Source organism: Brassica rapa, chromosome A06 (genome assembly GCF_000309985.2).
Source record: "Brassica rapa cultivar Chiifu-401-42 chromosome A06, CAAS_Brap_v3.01, whole genome shotgun sequence".
Taxonomy (NCBI): Eukaryota; Viridiplantae; Streptophyta; class Magnoliopsida; order Brassicales; family Brassicaceae; genus Brassica; species Brassica rapa.
Genome location: NC_024800.2, coordinates 4041139 through 4060289, shown reverse-complemented (window position 1 = coordinate 4060289; position 19151 = coordinate 4041139). Strand labels below are relative to the sequence as shown.

At 33.1% G+C, this 19151-nt stretch overlaps 2 protein-coding genes and 1 long non-coding RNA gene across 5 annotated transcripts; 2 read left to right on the top strand and 1 right to left on the bottom strand.

Annotated features, from left to right (window-relative positions):
- Positions 1-756: 756 nt before the first annotated feature.
- LOC103871818 lies at positions 757-6514 on the top strand. 2 transcript variants are annotated; one of them, XR_004448732.1, is made up of 5 exons: positions 757-1833; positions 1961-2506; positions 2694-2992; positions 3053-3128; positions 3214-6514. It is a non-coding gene; the product is annotated as an uncharacterized LOC103871818 (long non-coding RNA). The 2 variants fall into 2 exon arrangements; XR_004448731.1 differs by having other exon boundaries at positions 1961-2992.
- A 3888-nt stretch (positions 6515-10402) lies between these two features.
- Positions 10403-12005, top strand: LOC103871817 (two-component response regulator ARR4). Its single transcript, XM_009150125.3, has 5 exons — positions 10403-10787; positions 10881-10957; positions 11047-11124; positions 11220-11290; positions 11372-12005. Exons 1-5 carry the CDS (start codon positions 10613-10615, stop codon positions 11730-11732), a joined length of 762 nt encoding a protein of 253 aa, XP_009148373.1. The 5' UTR covers positions 10403-10612; the 3' UTR covers positions 11733-12005.
- Positions 12006-13182: 1177 nt separating this feature from the next.
- On the bottom strand, positions 13183-18852 carry LOC103871816 (paired amphipathic helix protein Sin3-like 6). 2 transcript variants are annotated; one of them, XM_009150123.3, is made up of 20 exons: positions 18652-18851; positions 18257-18293; positions 18025-18156; positions 17758-17938; positions 17586-17684; positions 17395-17502; positions 17124-17229; positions 16674-16915; positions 16418-16572; positions 16232-16356; positions 15890-16144; positions 15296-15792; positions 14872-15189; positions 14710-14798; positions 14491-14629; positions 14250-14402; positions 14017-14168; positions 13823-13934; positions 13567-13738; positions 13183-13465 (listed from the first exon to the last, which is right to left on the bottom strand). In XM_009150123.3, exons 2-19 carry the CDS (start codon positions 18274-18276, stop codon positions 13571-13573), a joined length of 3051 nt encoding a protein of 1016 aa, XP_009148371.1. In that variant the 5' UTR covers positions 18277-18293; positions 18652-18851; the 3' UTR covers positions 13183-13465; positions 13567-13570. The 2 variants fall into 2 exon arrangements, with proteins under 2 accessions (XP_009148371.1, XP_033128687.1); XM_033272796.1 differs by lacking the exon at positions 13183-13465 and having other exon boundaries at positions 13571-13738; positions 17139-17229; positions 18652-18852.
- Between the last annotated feature and the right edge of the window lie 299 nt (positions 18853-19151).

Below are 19151 nucleotides of genomic sequence, written 5' to 3'. Positions count from 1 at the left end.
TAATGTTTATTAATTTTATATAATAAATTACTGTATATTAAAAAGTTTAAGATAAGATAAATTTTTATACATGTATTATATAGTTTACTAATATTAACCCGTTCTACCAACATATTATATTTTTAGCGTAAATATTTTATATTTATAAAAATAAAGTATGTTAACTTATCAATTTAAAATAATTTTATCATATTTTGTTCAATATAACGTTTTTATTTTAAAATGATAGATATTATTATAAAATTGATAAAATATGATATAATTTTATTCTTTTAGTAACATTTCATTACTAATTACAAAATTAGTTGAAAATATTTATATTCAATTTATGACAATTAAGATCTTATTATAATCGTTTTCAAGAGATTTGTCAGAATTTTAATTTTTTTTAAAAAATTAAAAGATATATAAGATATTATGATTAAAGTAGTTAAAAATATTATATATATTAGCATTAGTGATATACATTTAATAGAAAATTTAAATGATGGTCCAAATAAAAATATCACTCATAAAAAAATCATGATTTTTATTTTATTAGAAAACAAATTTGAAAAAATTAAAATATAAATAAATATTTATTTCTAACAAAATCTTTAAAAATTATTAGTAAGTGTATTTTTGAAATTAATTAATTTCATTTATTTAAATTTTCGTTTATAAACCAAAACTATATTCAATTTTAATTTCTAATTATATATTATGATAATTTAAATTAAAACTAACTATTTTTCGAAAGTAGATTTAAAAAGATTTTAAGAAAATTTTAAAAAGATTTTGTTAGAACATTTTAAATATATTCATTTGTATTTCAAATAAAAATATAAAGATATTAAAAGATATAATAATGAACTTATGTAAAATATAATATTTTTTAGGAATAGTTCAAACAAAAAAAATCACACATGAATGTTTTAATATATTAAATATATTATAAGTGTAGTTCTCCCCGTTCTAACTATAATAATCTCGTAAATTAAAGTTCGTGTTAAACTATTATATAACTCACGAGTAAAAAGAGATATTACATAACTTCCATCCACTATAAGCTGGTCAACACTAGGGGCAGGTGGATTTCTGGTGAATAAGTTTATTTATATAGATAAGAGAATAGTTTATATATTTAAGTTGAAAAGGTTAATATGTCAAAGAAAATAATCAATACAATACTAAAAGTTGAATAAGAGCTCCTCTCATGCTGTCCACGTCCTCACTAATAATCAACCAATCAGAAAAGTGTTTTTTGACACGTCAGTTTGGTTAATGTCGATAATGATAAAAGTGAGATTTTTGTTTGGGTTTAAATTAATTTGCTATATTGGCCCAACTATTATCTCATCTACCTTTATCGGTGTCGTTTCCCCTTCTTCCATTAAATCTGCATGACCAGACACTAATTGCAGCCATTATTCTCTTCTTCATAACAACATAAAAACCTAACGATTTCATCTTCCACTTCTCCTCTTTCACCCAATATAAATTGATGTAGCGTTCAAGCTACCACCAGGAATCTCCTACATAAAACGAAATTGAATACCGCATGGAACTCAGAAGAACATAATTACATCGAACCTATCTCTACTCCATAGAGCTGAAACGTTTCACCTAAGGGATCTCCTCTCAAAATCAAAAACTCCAAGCCGATTGTAACTGATGCCAGTTTCATGCCTCTTCTCTTGCCGATTCCGCCGTCGCCTCCTCCTCCTCAGCTTTGGCCGCGACGTCAGAGAAATGCGAGAGGTCGTCTGTCATGTGTTGGATCACTTGAGAGAGAGGAAGGTCCACAGACTACGACGAGAAGGTTGGAGACCGTTAAATTTTTGCGCCTTTTAGGTGTGGAATTTCCTCTCAATCGATTTTTATCTCTTGATTTCAGATTTGAAAAGTAATATCTTTTAGTTTTATTTCTTAAGTTCTTTTGTCATATACTAAATTACTTTGGATATATATATATATGCAGGCAGGCTTACTCCTTCTGTTGGATCCCCAGCTTACGACGACCTCGACTTTTTTTTAATTCCACTGCGTTAGTTGATGATTAACCTATTTATATTGTGTTGCAGAGAATTTGATGGTAACAGGAATTTGTTGCACGAGATCACTAGACTTTCACCTAAGGCGAAGACAAACTCTTCATTAGTTCTCTGGGCATATTGCATTACGAGAAACAACAAAAAGAATCTATGGCCTAAATCACCAAGCATCTCCTTCTGCTATCTATGGACCTAATTAATTTAGAATTATGCTGATAATTAGGAAGAAGTATACTTGATAGAGTAATATCAATGTTCAATATTTTGTATGTCTGTGTTTTGTCTAGGATTAGTCTCTTCAATTTGTTCAAAGTGCTTCTCTTCAGATTGATCATATAATTTGGAAGCTTAATTAAATCTATTATATTGGCTCCATGTTTGATTATCTTTTCTCTAGGCACTTCTCTCCCAGGATGTTCAGTCCAACATTGCTCCAGCAAGTAGTGAACCTTACGGCAGAACAACAATACGAGGTACTAAAGCTGCAACAAGCTCTCAAGCAAGACCCCATGGTGCAGCCTTACAGCACTGGGGTTGTTGTCTTATATGCTATGCCATGAAATGAATCTCACCTGTCTTAAGAGCTGCGTTGCTTTTCCTATATTTTCTTCCTTCTCTGCGATCTAATTCTTGCTCGGTTTCCACCCTCTTCAATCCAAGGGACAAGCAACTGGGTTGGACGGTTTCATTTGACGGAAACTTGCAGCAATGAACATGGTTTCTCACACTCAAATTACCAAAAGAAGAAGAAGAAGCTTCTCTCTCAAATATACACTGCAGGAAAGCATTCTCTGATGTTTTAAAGTGATTTCAGTCTAAAGCTCTCTTTTTTTTTTATATTATCATCAAATCTAATATGTCTGTTTCACTGCCACAGAGGACAGAAATTGATCGGGTCTCCTTTTGGAAATCTGGAATACATGGATGGGGCCTTCCTGCCAGCAGAATTATCTATGAATGTGGGTTTTGTCTTTTTTTTTTATAGAGAGGGAATGATGAGAGACGGTATTTTGTTTCAGATTCTTAAACACAGACTGGAATAGGTGAGACGTACAATTTGCAGACCTGAGAGGAAGGGAAAAAAATGCTATATGAGTTGAGACTATTTCCCATTTATCTCCACAATTATGTATTCCTCTCTCTATCTCTCTTTTAACCAAGGAAAGGATTTGTGTTGCAGCTGTTCAAGATCAGTGAGAAAGTAGTCGTTGATGCTACAAATAAAGGGAATATAGCTCGGCTTATCAACCATTAGTAAGCAGTTCTATGACATGGTGTGAAGTTTCACAGTTAGGAGTGATTGCGTTAAGACCCTTTTAGGAGATTTTGTTACACTGCAATAACTCATTGAGACAATTTTACTTCTACTCCCACTCTCTCACAAGGTAACACGCTCAGAAGGCATCTTACTTTGTTCCATGTAGTATTTTTTTCATTAGAATATATGCTTGGTTTCATCACTCCTCCTTTAAGTGTAAGATGCAGCGGTTTGTGACGTGCAATAATGATGGTAAACACACACATGCGTTGTGTGTCGAATATTTAATAAACTTTAGTGAGACTGGTTTTATGTAAGCTGGAATTGGTCAAAACCAGATAAAAGCAATAAATAAACACAAGAAGTTATCAGTTTCCATGTGAAAATCAGTACAATATAGATTCAGAACATTTGTACAGTGTGATTGGTTAGATATCAGAGTAAAAAGGTAGAAAATTTTGGTGAAAATGAGAGGGATGAAAATAAATAAATTTTTTAAAAAGTTTATTTCATTAAATTGGAGTTAAGATATACTCTATTTATTGTTTTCTCACTTTTTATAATAAACGAGTTATAATAAAAAAAAATTTGATTGGGTGAAATTAGAGTAAATAAGCTAAAAATAAACTGTCACCTACTTTAATTTACTCTAGCTGTATCCCACAGTCGTACCCGTAATCTAATATACTAAATCTATTTATAACTGATCACATCAAAAAATAATTTGCTTATATTATTAGCATCGTATTCCAAAATCAATACGTGAAAATACATATATAATTACTGTTATATTGTTAGCTGAATAAAACATTACTGCAAACTAAAGTCATTTATATAGTTTTTAAGGAACTAAAACATCTGAAGCATATCTATGTAAAAAAGTAGTTCTTTAAATATAAGAACCTGCACACATGTTACCTGATTAGATTTCAACTGGTCTGATCTCCAGATTTAAAACGAAAGTGTATCAATCAATCGTATGACAAGGTGTGCATAAGTAAAATTGTACACAAATTTGGTGTTAAAAATTCAGGTTATAATTAATGGGGGGGGGGGGGGGGGGGGGGGATTTATGTCTCTTCAAATCATTTCCATGCATTTTTTTTTCTTTCTGAATGCATTATGAATAAGATGTAGCTAATAAGTCAGCAAGAAAACCACTTCGTTAGTTTTGACAACTAAATTTATTACGAAGATCCTAGAGCTCTACTAAGGAATTAAAACCAACAAAAAAACTTTAAAATCTACAAAAACAAATTCCTGTAAACGGAAGCTTAAAGTTGGATATTAAGTCTCAGAAAATAATTTTACCTCCCAAAAGAAACAATTAAAAAAGAAACAAATATACAAAAAACGAACGACGAGCACATTGGTTAATAATTTATGGGAAAATTGCCAAAAGAGAATAAAAAAACCAGGTTGTTGTCCCTTCGGTATAAAACTAGTTTTGTCCATTTTTTCTCCTTTTTACCCTTTGTATTTCTGAAAACTAATGAAATAAATAATTTTGAGAATCAAAAAAATTATTAAAAATATAAACAATTAATAAAACATCCATATACACAAGCTGGTAATTTTGTTTTGTTCAAAAACTTGGTAAATAAGATTTTTAAGATACGTTCTACTAAAAGTAGAATGCGTCTTCAACATAAAATAGTATAGTAGAAAACAATTTCTAAAATAAACACGTTCATCTACTTCTTTTAGAACGTCCATTTTACTATTTACTAAATTTCTAAAAAAGAGGAATGTGCATTCTACTAATCGTAAAGGTATCCACTTTCCTTCCGAATGCATCTTCTACGTTTATAAAGTATTCTAAATTTTAGGGAATGTGTTTTCTACAATGTACTCTTACGTCTACTCAAAGTAGAAAATGTATTCAAAATTTTTATCATTCTTCTAAACTTTTAGAACTCGCCTTCTACGGATAAGAATACCTGATTTTTTGCGAAAATTAATGAAATTTCAGTTAAGGAAATATTATAAAAATCTCCTAAAAATATTCTAACTTCCTAAAACGTGTTATGGTCGATTTTACTTGAAAAAATTAAAGAAAAAATGATTCTCCCTTCTCTTCTTCATCAATCTATGGTTTTCCCATAGTTTTTCTTTTGATTCTTCTCACAAACTCTTGTTCTCTATGATGCATATCTATACCGTTTTTTTTTTTTCGATTGCCTTTCAATTTTTTTTTCATTTTTTCCATTAACTTCTTTTTTAAATTCAAATTAACTTTTAAATTGTGTTTAATTAGATTAAATATAGGGATAGTTTTGGGATTATGAGAAAAATTATACTATTGAGACAACTTCATGTTGGTTTTACACCAAGGGGACAACAACCTTGTTTTTTTGTTCTCTTTTAGCAATTTTCCCATAATTTATTACCATGGTTGCGAAACCCACAACCGTACGTCATCCTAAAATAAGTCAAAAACGAGAAAAATAATTTTAGAAGATGTTGGAGTTTTCTCTACTACACCGTAAATATATTTCTACTTCTATTCATGTTTATCAATGGAAAATTTCTACTACCAATATTCCATGAATTCTACATATTTGAAAATATGGCATAAATCTAAAACGTTTTTAAAGTCCATTTTTTACAAAGTTACGAAATCTATATAAAGAGAGAACTTATACATCTTGCAAGCATAATTCTACCTCATGCATACGGTCTCAAGTCAATATTTTATAATTTAATTTTGTTATACTCTAATTTAGATTATGAGGAGCTTTAATTTTGAGTTTTTTTTCTACGATGCAACTTTTATTGTTTCCTTTTGCTATCATTATATATTCAGATTATTTTATTCGGTAACTTTAAAGTTTAGGAAGTGTTGGAATTTAAACCAGTTTTTTTATTTAGTTAAAAAAATAACCAAAAATTGTTTTTAGAAGAACGAGTAGATATAAAAAAGTAGAGACCAATGAAAGATAGGACGAAATAGAAATGCTTCAGTTTTTTTAATATATAATTAAGACATCTATTAGTAAGAGATTATATAAGTTTTGTTATGAAACGAAAATAAATACAAACTTAATTTATATTTAGCTTTATTTTCAATGTTTAAATAACTGCATTATAATATATATTATTACAATTTAGATATTCATATTTAATAATTTAGTCAAATTACATAAATGTAAAAGTGTAGCTTTCAATAATTTAAATAAAACTTTGCTTTTAAAAAAAAATTATATAAGAGAGAATTTTAATTTTAATAATTTAGAATACATAAACCGCGCGTAAATAGAAATGCTTCAGTTTTTTTTATATATAATTAAGACATCTATTAGTAAGAGATTATGTAAGTTTTGTTATGAAACGAAAATAAATACAAACTTAATTTATATTTAGCTTTATTTTCAATGTTTAAATAACTGCATTATAATATATATTATTACAATTTAGATATTCATATTTAATAATTTAGTCAAATTACATAAATGTAAAAGTGTAGCTTTCAATAAATTCAAATAAAACTTTGTTTTTTAAAAAAAAATTATATAAGAGAGAATTTTAATTTTAATAATTTAGAATACATAAACTGCGCGTAGCGCGGTTAAAAGATCTAGTTAATGTAAAGGTAGTTCAATCCGATTAATCAAGTCCTTGCTTCTCTTATAGACGACTCCACGAACACTTGAACATTTAATTTATATTTTTTTTATATTATATGAGAAAAAAAAGAAGCCACCAAGAATGTCAAAATAATATGGCTCGGTCAGACAATATCGGGCCTTCACTATAATCATCAGTTTCGGGCTTGTGTAAAAGTTATATTCATCTAATCTCACGCAGTGGTCAGGATTGCATCACGAAAAGTTTAAACTCGTTAACTTCATGTGCTCTTTCCTTTTGACGTTTTTGAAACATGTGTTTTCATACATAACATATACATAAGAATAATATACATAACATACATAAGTATAAACTTCTGAGGAGTCGTGTTTGAAAATCTCATTCCCACCTATGAGATAAAAAAACTGTAAAGACATCCGTCAACTTACTATTTACTATTTGGAAATCTACTAAACTCAATATCATATCATAGTCTGAATACAAATTTTGACATCATTCAAATCGAAAATCGACCTAGCCCATCCCATCAACATGAGAAAAGATATATTCTTCTTTTTAAGAAACATATATACTTGTTGAAAGCAAAATATTTAATTTACATTGTTTTGGAATTTAAATACTAGGTTTTTTGGAACACAAGATGCTAGGTTGTATATAATTAGCATGCTTTTATTTAATTGTTTTGAAATTTGAATACTAGTTTTTATATTACTGTATTGTATATGTGACCTGATTAGTGACTTTTATTGCTAGGTATACTGCAATGAATATTTTAGCATTCTTTAGGGTTCCAAAAAGTGAGAAATGTTAGCTTACACTAATAATTATAAGTTTATAACTAAAGGATGTGATTTTATGTCACTATCTTCATTTTTTCTATTGATCTTCAAAGTTCCAAGAAACAAAGATAAAACTTTGATTTATATGCGACACGTTGATCAAACTTATGGATTTTTTTCAACCCTCGATTTTTAGTTGACATCATGAAGATTTGATCCATCGTTCGTTGGCCCATATCGTTTGAAAAATCAATTCACAAATCAATCTTTAGATTTCGCAATTGTTTTTATTTATTAAATAATGTGCATATCGATTGTAAAATCTGATTTCACGCGTTATTGAGCATTTTCTTTCTACTTGGTTGTATCAGTTGTTGCGGTGGCTCTACTAGGAGGATGTCACGCTATTAAGTTTGGTTCTTCTTTTGAACAATTAAGGTTTTACATCTATATTATTAAAACTGAAGTACCTTTTAGTACTGTTTGGAAACTTAGATAGTAGATTAAATGAAAGTTGTTTGAAAACAATGATAGCAGATTAATTTTTTTTATTTACATATTTAGTCACTGTATTTCTTTCTTATTTACAGATTCTGTCGTTTGGAAACTTGGATAGCAAATTAAATGAGAATTGTTTGGAAACACATATAGCAAATTTAATATTTCTTTTTATTTACACATTTAGCCATTGCATTTCTTTCTTATTTACAAATCTGCCACTTCACTTAAAATCAAAAAAAATAATTAATTAATTACAATGAATTGTTATTTCTTTTTGTTGAAATAAAAACACAAACTATAATATATAGTATATATTAATCTGCTACAATACAATTTTCAAGAAAACCAAATATCATAAAATTAATAATAATTCATAAAAACCTACTGTAAAAATTAAATCATTTTTAAATAAATAAACAAAAAAATCAATAGGTTAATATATGAATATTATAATTACATCAAATTGCATCAAGTTATAAAATTATAAATATAATATTACGTACAGATAAAAAATTATTATCAAACATTTATATTATAATATAATATATTATACTCTAAATATATTTTACAAAACATAAAAATATAAATTGACATTTTATAAAATCAATGGTTTATAAATTTACATTGAATGCAAGTTAAATCCAACATCCATCAAGATCTAGTTATCTTTAAGAGTGGTTGTTTATTAACAAGAGAAAAAATATTTAAACTAACCTTTTAAAAATAAGCGAAGGCGAAGCTAAAAAAAGAAATACATTTATGAATAATTTAATTATTTTTGAGTGGGAAAGACAAATCAAAAGAAATCTCCAAGATATGATACGCTGTTGTGTCTAAAGAGTTAAACAGCAAATTTTGTTTGGAAGAAAGGAAAAGTCAAATGACTTAAAAAAATGTTCGAGCAAATATTAATGGGTCCCTCCCTTTAGATTTCCTTGGGACCTACGAATCCTAATTTTAATGTGGACGTCAATGCATTATTATTTGTCCACCTTCCAATTGTTCGGAAAATTGATATTTGTCAAAATAAATCATCAAATTTTTGATGGCTTTTTGGATTAGTTTATTAGACCATCCGCATCGGTTGGTTTCTACCGTAATTTTTCGATTAAAAAAAAGAAAATAATAGAAAGAGATGAAAGAAAATGTATAGAAAAAATAAAAGAAACGCCAAGTATCTCTAAGACCATACCATTACGGACATTTAAGAGACTCTAAATACCAAAGGCATGTTTTAAGTGGCTCTGTTTTGTTTATCAATAAAAGTTAATTACAAATTCTAATTAAATCCAAAATAGTTATATTATACTTGGAAGAAACTTATTTACCACCGATGCAGATGTCCTTATTGTAGAGTAACAACTAAACGTCTGGTTTGGATAATGTTATTGCGGCTTATGATTTATGGCACCCATCGGCGAATTGGAAAAAGACATTATACGCATATCTTAATTTGAATTTACAATATTTATTCTCTCTTTGTTTGTGAACTATTTATTCTATGGATTGCATTTTATACTTTCGTGATAGTAAAGTAGAAACGGACCAATCAACAATATTTTTGTGTGTTATTCATCTACATTTCTAGAAAAATACATACATCTACAACATAACGTGTTGGGAAGAACGGTTCCAAACTTGCAATGAAAGATTATCTTGGGTAAAATTCTAGATTTGGTTAACTAATGTCTTGGTTACATTGAAACATGCATGGAGAACAGATGCTGAATCATAATTCATAACTCATACATACTCGGAAGTCATATGTTACATATGTTAAAATGCTTAAAGTGTGTTGCCCAACAACATATGTTACATATCTAGTAAGACCGATCCTAAACGAGCCAGATTATACGCACTCATTGAAACGGTTTACTTTAATCGCTACTGAGGACTGCAATGGCGACCAAACTAGCTTCACATTTCAGCTTTTTATTATGTTAATGAACAGTTAAAAGTCTACTTTCAGGTTTTCACTCACACTACCTAAAGAGATATTGGTCATGATCTGTCTATGGTATTATTTTCCGAGTCCTTTGTACGGATTTATCTCCTCTATTATTTATTCGATGTAGGAATATTTTCTCATTGATATTCGCACTAGGCCCCCCCCACCGGATTTTCAGAAATCTCATTTTTTTAATATTATTTATTTCTTCAAAATAAAGTTCAATTTTTCAACCCTACAAGCACGGCACACAATAAATAAACAAATATATTTTGTTGGATTTTCCTCACTGTAGAAGAAAACTTATACAGTACTAGTACTAATTTATAACAAAAGGACCCTAAAAGATTGATTTTAATTTCTGAGGAAAGAGGGAAAAAAAAATAGGAAATATAAAAAACTGTCGTAAGAAGACAGGAAGAGGAAACGAAAACAGATGTGAGCTCTCTCTCTCGTCTTAAACTTTAATATCCTCTCCTCTCAGTTACTACTACTACTCTCGGCCATGGCCAGCGACGGTGGCGTTTCATGTCTACGGAGGTCGGAGATGATGAGCGTCGGCATCGGAGGAATAGATTCTCCACCGTTGGATGTAGACGAAGTTCACGTCCTGGCCGTCGACGACAGCCTCGTTGATCGGATTGTCATCGAGAGATTGCTTCGTATTACCTCCTGCAAAGGTTCGTCTTCCTAATTTATAAAATAACTAAAAATGTATTTAGACATCGAAAAATCTAAAAAAATAAAACACATCTCGGGCGGTTCTGTTTCAGTCACGGCGGTAGATAGCGGATGGCGTGCTCTGGAGTTTCTAGGGATAGACAACGAGAAAGCCTCTGCAGAACTCGATGTAAAGTCTTCGAATTTAAAGAGATTTTTCTTTTATAATTAGTGATCAAGATTATTGATATTTTTTTTAGTTTTCTTACTGATTCTTAGAGATTGAAAGTTGATCTGATCATCACCGATTACTGCATGCCTGGAATGACTGGTTACGAGCTCCTCAAGAAGATTAAGGTTTGAATTTCACCGCCGTTTTACATAATTATTTATTTTTATTTATTTTTGAATCCTGTCGGAACAATGTGGAATTTTCCGGAAATCTGAAACAGGAATCGTCCAGTTTCCGACAAGTCCCGGTTGTAATAATGTCGTCGGAGAATGTAATAACCAGAATCGACAGGTGAGTTTTCGTTATCAATCCTCAGGCTTTGTTGATTTCGAGTTAGAGTAAACGGTTGACTGATAAAACTGATTCCGGCAGGTGTCTTGAGGAAGGTGCGGAGGACTTCTTACTGAAACCGGTGAAACTCGCCGACGTGAAACGCCTGAGAAACTATTTAACCAGAGACGTTCAAGTTTCCAACGGAAACAAACGGAAGCTTCCAGAAGATTCGCCGCCGTTGACTCTCTCGCATGATTCGTCGGACTCTTCTCCGCCGCCGTCGACTCTCTCGCCTGATTCTTCGGACTCTTCTTCCCCGCCGTTATCTCCCGTGGAGATCTTTTCCTCGCCGCTACTTTCTCCATTAGACGATGAAGATGACGATGTGCTGACAACGTCGCCGGAGTCTACTCCGTCGCCGGTTCGACGGCAGAAGATGAGGAGTCCCGGATTAGATTAGTGACCTTTTCCGGGGGTCCGTGTAATATCTATCTCCGTTAACTTTTTTTACCCTTTGACGGTGTTTTTAATTGCACGTTGACTTGACGCCGTCAATTTTATAGATGTCCTTTAATCTCGCTCCACGTGGACGTACTTCTGTTTCTAAAAGCTTTTCGAATTTCCTATAATTATTTTAATTATTACTATTATGCAACATAATACGTTATGGTTTTGAGTTTTGACTTTGTGTTTTAGTATATAAAAGATAATGGAAGAAAATAACTTTATAGTTCACACTACTAATTAGTTTTCAAGTTTGTTGACAGTATTTAAATTATTTACATATCGAACGTAGTAGTACCATCAACTAGTTAGCACAAACGACTCATTAGAGCCTACCACTTTGTCTTTTATTTGGTGTGTGCTCTTACTTGATCATTTCTGTATTGAAAAGCTATTTAGAGAAAAAAGTATAGATATCTTTAGGATCAATTGTTCAAATATTGTGTACTTGGCTACATTTATTGAAGATAGTTTTGGTTTGACATCTTTAATTAAGTTAAAACGCTTATAGCATTTGTAAAATGCCGGACGTATCTATTATCAATAACTTAACTAGATCTGAAAAATTCAAGAATCCAAGAGCTAATGCTTTTTACAAAATAAGTAACTGATAACGTCTGAACCTGATACAAGATAAAGATATAGGTGAGACTTAAGAGCATAAGCAAGTTTTTGATGAAAATTTTAGTACACAATGTAAACTCAAAAACAAAAAATATTACTAATATACAAAGAAGTGGATGCATCATTCATATTATGCATATGTACATGTGTATAAAGAAAGGAAGAAAAAAAAAGAAAAAAGGCTGGAAATGGGCAACTATTGTTCCCTTTCTTGAAGGCATATATCTCCATATATAGTCTTTACAGATCCGTTGTCTGTGGCGCTTATTTTGAGCGTTTCTTTAAAACTGTAGAATTTATGTTTACAACTCCATTTTGATTTGAGTATGATCTTCACATGGATGCGATATACAAAAGTTACTTAACATTAAAGGATTATATTAGTATAACCTCATCATGTGCTGTTAATGACAACCAACCACATCGGAAGGAGAATTTCAATATTGAAAAATCTAGATACAATGTATATATATATACCAACAAAACCCATTTAATTATTGTCGACAACAAGATCATCCCTAAAGGATGCTCCTCACGTTTGGCGTAATTTTTTTTAAAAAAGGCAATAATAACAAATATTTTCATTGGTTTGCGTTTTGTCACCTTCATGTGGGCAATGAATATATCTTCCTTTTTCTCTCTTGTCATCTTTGGCTACTGTAGCGCCCCGGTCGCTGTTGCATGCGTCTTCCAACGTTTTTATGCTTTAGTCTTGACATGTAAGACCAAATCACATTAAACCAAAGTCTCATGTGTGTTGTTACTAACTTAAACTCATGATATTGAATGATATAGGAGATCTTCTTTTTAAGACTAATAAACATGAAATGAAAGAGTTGTTGAATGTAGAAATTACTACTCCCCGATGTTGCAAACTTTCGTATCATACAATATAATATTCTAATAAAAACTATACACCAAAAGGTCCAAAACTGGCGGAAACAAAAAGGTTGCGTAGTGATGAATCATGAGCCATATGATGATCACACCTACACCACCAAAACTTTGCATAATCTCTAATAAGAGTCAAAGAACCTTTGCCACTAAGAACCTCAGCACTAACACCTGAAACAATTAAAAAAACACAACGTTGAAGTCTAGTAAATGACGAACCATTACATCAAAAGGAAGATACGATGTTAGAGAGAAAGAACTGGAGTAAGTACGTGCTTATAGAGACGGCAAGGCCATGGTTTTGCAATTGAGCATAATGTGAAACCGCGATATTCTCCTCTGTTTTGAGATTTCGCTGATTCTTTTAAGCCTCTGTCCCATTGGGTTCCGTTTCCTCTGCTTGCTTCTGTACAAAAGATCTGATGTGTTTGCTATATACTTCACCTACACAGCAGTTTGAATCATTGGGAGGCAAAGTAAAGTTTCATTCATCTGCAAATATACAAAAACTCATGATATGTTTTGTACCTTTGAAGTACTGCAAGCCATCTTAGCTTCAATCCCGTTTATAACATTTAATCCTTCCATTGCAACAAGCATCCCCGAAGATTCATCTATACCGGTGAGTTTCTCCTTGTTCCTGCAGAGAGTTAGCTTAAACATTACTCCAGAACCAAAGAAAACATATATACACCACATGCTCTTATCAATGCTTCCTTCACCTTTTCAGAAACACTCCGTGCTTCTCTTCATCATTGACCGATGTCAGAAAATCATTTTGCAGATAGTCTGCAAAACCTGGATCCATCGCTGTACCCGTTACTTCAGGATGACTGTTCATAAGCTGAATCGAGAGAGTAGTTTCCACCGACGACTGCAAAATAAGTTCCAAAATGATATTAATAAACTAAGACTCGAATGGAAAAAAAGATTTGAAGTTTGGGAGAAAACCTACATATCTGATCCGGTATATGTTTGCGTCGTGGAGAATGGCACGTGCATTCTCATGATACACTAGATCAAAGAATCTTCCCTTCTTTCTGCAGTTCTCATATGCGTCTAGTTGCACAAGCTTGGTGTCTGTCTCATCAGATGCAACGGCGTGGAGCTGAAACATATCCAAACCATTCCAATGAATCAGGCAAGAGAGAATGGACGCAGAGAGTTAAGGAGACATGAATTTAGTTTGTTCTTACCTGCTTAACAAGCTTCTGAACTAGCTTGTCCAATGTGAAAAGAACATAGGACTGTGCACCAAAAGCAGAGCGGCACTCATCTTCATACTTTGTATTGTCACTAGAGCCGTCAAGTAAATTATAGAGTGCATCCATGAACCTAATAGTGTTATGCTTCCAAAAGTCAGTAAGGAACCGTTGTTAAAGAAAAAAAAAATGTTAACTTAGAAGATACATCACCTTGAATAAGAATCAGGAGTTGTGTTATCTGGAGCCTTCCCCTTCTTTTCTGCCTGTTTCTTTGCTGATTGCATCCTCTCGTACAACATCTGAAAACGAGCAGAAGTATTAGCACCGGAGATTGAAACTATCATATTAAAGCTTGCTTTAAACAGTCCTTACTTGATGAAACCTAAATAGCACATAACAGGAATCATTCCCGTAGAAAACTCGAGAATCATTCTGGGAGCCAGTTTCAGTAGCTTTCAATGGCCCAGGCACATGATTGGCAACAGGTTTTATAGTTTCCAGAAACCTTTCTGAAAATGCGGAGGATCCATCTTCACCTTCGGGTCCATTAGCCACCTCACAAGTGCCTGTGGGAGATAATTCACCCTCTTCCCGCTCAACCTCAACTGATACTTCCTTAGCCTTACGAATCTCTACATTTTCAGTTATCTGATCGTTTCTTGGGGACACCAGCTTCGACGACTGGATAAGCTGTAGACCATGAACCAAGGTTAGGGATCAAACTCGTAACTAAAGAATTTTATTAGAACCGAAGTACCTAAGATATGGTTTAAAACAACTCCACACAACGACTTACCTCATTAGTCAATGCTTCATCATCTTGCTGTTTATCGTGCTTAACTGTTTTCACTATATTGGAAGACACATCTTTCCCAGGAGAGCTGCCTTGCACTGCTGGATTATCCTTCTTCAGCTTTTCCGGGGATCTTGGATGCTTTTTACGGTTTGACCCAGAAGCGCTGTCCTTCACTGCCACACATCCATCTTGCAATTCTTGGTTGTTGCTTTTTAACTCTTCGTCCATCGCCAGGTTACCTTGACTCCTCGAAACAATGCCGAACATGGGCTCCAAAAAGGTTGTCCACAGATTCATTACTTTATCTGCTTGTTCAGTCGTGCACAGTTCTTCACAGTAGTACTTGATTAACAGATACAGGTCTTCGTGAATTTGTGTATCACAATAATTGAACTCCAAATCCGGAGTAAAAGAAGGCATAGTTCTGACAGAGATAGCTTGAAGCAGATCTTCTTGATGCTTTTTCTCACTGATATCTTTTATCTCTGCCACTAAACCTGCATTTAAGGACCCAACAAAACAATGGCATTAATAGCTTGAAGCAGATCTTCCCACAATGAACTTATTAAGAAAAAAATTGAAAAAGAAGCTTACATTTTGTGCTCAAGTTCTTGGCGTCCTGCTGCTTGAAATAGAAACTACGATGATCCAGTGACTTATGGTGATTCTTGGCATACACTTCAGCCCAAACTTTCTGGAAATCAGAGTGGCACCTTGCCCATTCTTCTTGCTTCTGCTTCAAGCGCGTTAGTATCACCGGTAAAGCGCTATGCAAATTCTTCTTCATAAGATCCATGACATCAAGCCCATTATCACCGTATAGCCGCTCAATGCATCGTAAGTTCATAGCTATAAGATACAGTCATATATAAAGTTAATTAGCACAAACAACCAAAAATATAGCCACACTAGATTTGTTGCAAACTAACGACTTACGTGATAAATGTTTTTCAATGCATATCGTGTCCGTAGAGATTGTATTGTTGTTGATCTTTTCCAGAAGGATCTCCACGTGTTTGATAGCTGAACTTACAGATCCTAGTAACATGTCCATTTCATACCTGCACACACATTAGGAATGTTAAAGAGGGGGATTTTATTTCATCAACTACCAGATCATACCTGTCATCCTCACACCGAAACAAGCTTTCTTCATACTGGTTTTTGCGCATATGACTGAAGGAGTAATCTTCACTCCCTGAGGTGACGGATACCAGGTGGTCATTAAGTATCTTTTTACCAAGTGCATTCCTGTACCTTGGAATCTCAACTGGATACTGCATGGACAAAGACCAACCATATGATTATAAAAGAATGGCATTATGCAGTGAATTGCAGTGTAGTATAAAGATGTTATTAAGAACAACGTGGCACTCACATCCTTTGGAAGGAGCCGATAACTTGGCGTACACTGAACGCACTCGGAAAGATCAAGTTCATTTATAGGTACTCCCACATACTTCGAAGCAGATGGTGAACTTTTTTGATTTCCAGTATCAATACTGCCAGCCTCTGCACTTTTATCAGTTCTATCTGTATCTCTTTCACTCTCTTCTCTAATTCCCCCATTGTCTTCTGCCTTCAAATAGGCTCGCTGGCCTTCTTTTTTAACAAGGGAGTCTGCAAAAATGAACTACCTTAGAACCAGAAGTAAAACTACGGAGCACTGGGATTGATCACAGTATACAAGATGAAGATACAAACCACTACTTAAGACTTTAACAGAGAGAAAAATGACCATGGTCACATTACAAAAGATGAGGGTGCATCTACATCACTAGAATGAAAGACATCTTATAGAAATGCAACAGGCCATCCGAATACTCACTTCCCAGGGAATTACCAGCGGGGCAAGCGACAAGGTTCTCATCACCATCTTCTCGTTGATCAGAGTGTTCAGACTCATATTCGAGCTTACGCTCTCGTTTTATTCTCTGTGGCAAAAAAAGAGAGAGTATAGATCAATATCTCAATCAAAAACTGAATCATCAAGTTCCCTAGAGGAAATGATGAATGGCCAAAGTTCATTTCTCCATTAAGCACACAAATATGGCTAACTGCACAAAAGATGCTATCCTTTAGAAAAAAACGAATTAAACCTTCCGAAGCGGTACTGCATTCTTCGTAGAAGTAGATTCTGAACAACTAGGTAAGAAATTAACGAACTCTACCAGCAGATCTTCATGACCCTTGAACAGCAAAGTAACCTACACAACAGATGCATTAGAACTGTCCCATTAACAAATAAGAATAAGAGGCAGAAAGTCTAAAGAGTTAACAATAAACATACCTCTTTGTAGACCTCAGTGATGGACTTTTTATCCTTTCGGTACATGTTCAAGATGTCTAGAAAACTTTTATAGGCATCTTCATCACCACCAAACCTCGCCTGCAAAAGCAGTGATAATTCAAAGTAAACCTTACCCGTAAGAAAATCAAAACAGTGTCTACATTTTACATACCTTAATCTTGGTGACAAAACTGATAGCATCGTTGTAATCCACCTTGTTTTTAGGCTTCTCTTCCTCAGGCGAAAGGGTTATTGTATGGTCTTTGGGCAAGAAAGTATTAAAACCCAGGAGTAGGTCGTTGTACCCCTTGAACAAATCTTTAATTCTTTCAATGACACCAGCAGTGTCGACTCTGCAAACCAACACGAGACACCATCAGACCTTTACAAGAAAGACAAAAGTGAAAGAGAAGAGAAGAAGGTACATATATATATATACCTTTGAGCTTTAAAGTCCCTCATGACCTCAAGGAAAGTCTCATACTTGCCTACATTGTCATGAAAAATGTTCCTCACGGTTTTGAGGTAATGCAGGGCGTCACTTGTGGTTAATCCCCTGTTATTGGTTTTCCTGAAATGCACATACAAACACACACATGTAAGAATCAAAACCAGCTGAAGTTTGTAAACCTATACGCCTCATAAGGAACCAAAGAGAGAGAGAGGCTTACGTTTCTCTTTCTCTCTTCATCTCTTCTTTCTTCTCCACTAGACAAATCAAAAAAAACAAATCAGGGTTTTTAGCAGCCAACCAAACAAAGAACAATCAAAGTTCCGAGAGAAACAGTTCAAAATCAAACAAAAGGGTTTTCGTTTTCACACAGTAATACCAGATCTACCATCGAACAAGGTTAAAACACATAGACCAAAAACAAAAAAAAACGAGCAAGAGATGGTTTGATTATTATTATTATAGCCTTGAAGACGGGGATCACGTGACTCGCACGGTGAACAGAACGAAGAGAGCTTTCACCGTTCAAAGTGTTGGCCCACGAGTCGAAAGGTTTTTCACAAGTAAACAAAAAAGAGAGCAAAACAAACGGTTTTTGTGAGTTTTAAGAGTCACCTGGAACAATCAAACATGCATATGCGATGAGATTGCGTCTGGTTCGGAGCAACTTTCACGCTTTCGCTCTTCCTGGTGTTGGAAGCGCGGAGAGGAGAGGGTAGCGCAATGCTGGAGCAGGCGGAAAATAAGAAGATGAAGAAGAGGACTTCTTGGTTTATATATACGGAGAATTAATTAATTTACATCTGGTTGTATATTTTTTAACGCATGTAATGAAAAAATCATGTTATTTGTATTTTAATTAGACCTTTAGAGTCAAACGGAAGGTTTCGAAATTGATTCCGAGCCATGGCACAGTTAGGGTTTTTACTTTTTTAATGGGCTTTTTAATTGGGTCCATAAAATAGATATGTATCATCCAAAACTCCGCCTTTTTTATGCTCTGTTTTACTGTTTAAATTCAAACGCGATATACTAGCCGCAGTTTTAATTCTATGGTTTTAATTCTAGCCGCAGTTTCTAGCAACATGTTGAATGTGTCTTACCAAACTTAACGT

Coding starts and splice junctions, on each gene's coding strand:
- LOC103871817 (XM_009150125.3), top strand. CDS start 10,613: ATGGCCAGCGACGGTGGCGTTTCATGTCTACGGAGGTCGGAGATGATG. Junction 10,958..11,046: donor AAGCCTCTGCAGAACTCGAT/GTAAAGTCTTCG, acceptor ACTGATTCTTAG/AGATTGAAAGTTGATCTGAT. Junction 11,125..11,219: donor AGCTCCTCAAGAAGATTAAG/GTTTGAATTTCA, acceptor AATCTGAAACAG/GAATCGTCCAGTTTCCGACA.
- LOC103871816 (XM_009150123.3), bottom strand. CDS start 18,276: ATGAAGAGAGAAAGAGAAAC. Junction 17,230..17,394: donor ATGCAGTACCGCTTCGGAAG/GTTTAATTCGTT, acceptor TTTTTGCCACAG/AGAATAAAACGAGAGCGTAA. Junction 15,190..15,295: donor ATGAAGCATTGACTAATGAG/GTAAGTCGTTGT, acceptor CATGGTCTACAG/CTTATCCAGTCGTCGAAGCT.